Source organism: Malurus melanocephalus, unplaced genomic scaffold, assembly GCF_030028575.1.
Source record: "Malurus melanocephalus ecotype Western Australia unplaced genomic scaffold, MMel_1.1 scaffold_442, whole genome shotgun sequence".
NCBI lineage: Eukaryota > Metazoa > Chordata > Aves > Passeriformes > Maluridae > Malurus > Malurus melanocephalus.
In genome coordinates this window covers 306983-309516 of record NW_026623674.1, presented here as the reverse complement: position 1 = coordinate 309516, position 2534 = coordinate 306983, and the positions used below count along the sequence as shown (strand labels likewise).

Sequence of the window (2534 nt, the reverse complement as noted above, 5' to 3'; positions counted from 1 at the left end):
GCAGGAAATGTCATATTCATATATAAGTTATCAGCTCACATACAAACTACAGCAGATTCAACTCTGTCATTTTGCCACTGATGTGGAAACAGGAATTTCAGTCCAAGCATGGACTCGGGGAAAGGGAGYGGCAGACTGTTGGAAACAGGCTGAGCCTCAGCAAAACTCAACCTATGGCCACTGAACATAGGAAAATGTCAACAGGTTGCAGAGTAAATATACAAAGCTTGGAAAAGCTGGAACCCTTCACTTCCTTTGCTCTGTCCTTGCATGGGTTTGCTCACTATTTGCTCCATGCTGAAGGAGCAGGGCACAGCAGCCTTCTCCCCAGAGCCAGATCTTCCACTGCAYATTCAGGGGCAGCAGGACTGTCCTGTCCTCCCAGCTCTCAGCAGCTAAGATTAAACCTCTCCTTGGTTCCCAGATCATTTTTGTTTTGCCTTGGCCCAGAACTAAATCAAGTCCTGTGTCTACCTGTTTATCTCCAACCAGAGAGAGCTGTAACTAGTCTCCTTCTGGGATTTTCTAGGAAAAATTGAAATTGAGAAATGTAGCAAAATTAAATTTGCTCAGAGCATCTAGGGCCTYCTCTCAGGAGGAGGCACAGCTTGCTGTCTGGCACTAACCCAACTACCTGCAGGCTGTAGCTTTTTCCTGGCTAGAGGTGTCCAAAGTTTAGATCACTTTGGGCCGAGGCTGTAGTGTGGAACATGACACCAAAGAACATAAGCACTGCCAAAGCACACAGAACTCAGGCTGGTAGTTGCTGGAGACATTGTGGAAATTATTCTTAGTTTATTACATTGCAGAAATCWACATACCTCAACACACATTTTGTTCATTAGCTTCATCATATTTAGTTGACAGTTGACAGGACATAAGTCATTACATTCCATAATTCACTTCTGAATACTGTACTATAAAAAATGTAAGAGCTTTGCAGGACATTTATTAAGCACCAGTAAAGACACTCGGCTCACTCAATTCCTCYCAATATTTGTGTTGCAAGAACAGCTCAAACCCATCATTTTTAAGTCCCAGTAAAAAAAGCCACTGGCATGGACAAGGCAATKATTACCCCTCCTTCCATCTCTACACCACAGTAGACTCTACACCCAGAACTGAAGAGCTGGCTCTGCTGGCAAATCTCAAGAGGGAAGTCACTGAGGCAGTGCCAATTCCACAAGAGAAGCACCATATCTACCACCAGACAGGTTCAGCAAGACAGTGTGAACACCTCCAGTATCTGCATATGAGCTTGCCTCCAATTTCTGGTTTGGAAACACAAGACATCCCATACAATTTTTTTTCCATGCCCCACATTACCAGTGGTGGGATATCACACATACGCGATACATCACACAGGTACATGCCATCTTCAGGAAAGTAATTTTGGGTTGAAGGTACTGGAAGAACCTTGAGTATGCGAGCTACTATTGTTTTCCAGACTCCAGATGCACGATTCACATGACCATAAGAACACACGCAGATTCTCTGGGTTGTTTGACACAGCACTCTGGGACTCAGTCTGACCCAGCCCAGCACACAATGACTTTCACGTTATGCAACAACACCACAMGCACGTGAAGCCGGTACAAAAACATCGGAGCCAACAGGCTCAYGTCTCCTTACTKATGTAGTTACTGTGTCAAGTCTGCRCTCATCGAGAGCCTGATCAAGAAAATCTGGTCAGCAGGCAAGACTTAATCACKAATTAATTACAGATTAGCAGGTGCAGAGCCCTTCACGCCAGTATCCCGAGAAGAGCCAGACCCGCAGCTCCAGCAGCCGAATAGCTTCCCCCGCTCGCCTCGGGCCTGGAGGGCAACGCGGCCAGACCCGGCCCGGGGGCTCGCATGAGGCACGGCTCGGAAAACGCGAGAGGCTCCAAGGGTCGAAGGGGCTGCGCCGGGCCCCTAGGTGCGGAGCGGGGAGCAGTGCCCGGGAAAGCCKGGCATTGACCAGGGCTCCCGCCCGSCCCCGGGTCRCGCCGRTCCCGCCAGGCCCCAGCSCCGGCTTGGYCCCCTCAGCGCAGGCCCCGCCCCAGGGCGCCCGAGGCGGAGCGGAGCGAAGCGGCGCCGCGATCTCCCTTTGTTCGGGCCGCGGGCGGCGCTGCCCCTTTAAATGCCCCCGGTCCTGCCCTACCGGCGCGCCGGCTGGAAGGCGCTCCGCGATTGGTTACKGCGCCTCCCTCTCATTGGCTGTCAGCAGGACCGGCGTGTCCCGCCCCTCGCGTCTGATTGGCGCCGCCGGCTGCCCGTCCGGAGTGCAGGCTCCTGAGTGGGCGAAGCAGCGGTCCCTGGAAACAGTTCCGGGAAACCCCGCGTGCTGCCGGGGTCGCGCCGCCGTCCATGAGGAGAAGGAGGAGCGCGCGCCATTTGCCGTCGCTGCTTGGGCCCGAGCTGCGCCGCGCCGGCCCCGCTCCGGTGAGTGCCGGGGCCGCCCCGCGGGGCGGGGGCGCTCCGCGACCAGGCTGAGCTCTCCTGCGCGGGCCCTGCGATGGGACGGGCAGCGCGGGCTGCGGGCAGGCCCGG

General features: G+C 54.3%; 1 protein-coding gene across 2 annotated transcripts in view; it reads left to right on the top strand.

Moving 5' to 3' along the window:
* The first annotated feature begins 2294 nt into the window (after positions 1-2294).
* Positions 2295-2534, top strand: part of HNRNPR (heterogeneous nuclear ribonucleoprotein R) — a 25093-nt gene continuing 24853 nt past the window's right edge. For both annotated transcript variants that reach the window (XM_057380283.1, XM_057380282.1), the window contains exon 1: positions 2295-2426. In XM_057380283.1, coding sequence (XP_057236266.1) covers positions 2352-2426 — 75 coding nt within the window. In that variant the 5' untranslated portion in view covers positions 2295-2351. The remainder of the gene's footprint in view (positions 2427-2534) is intronic.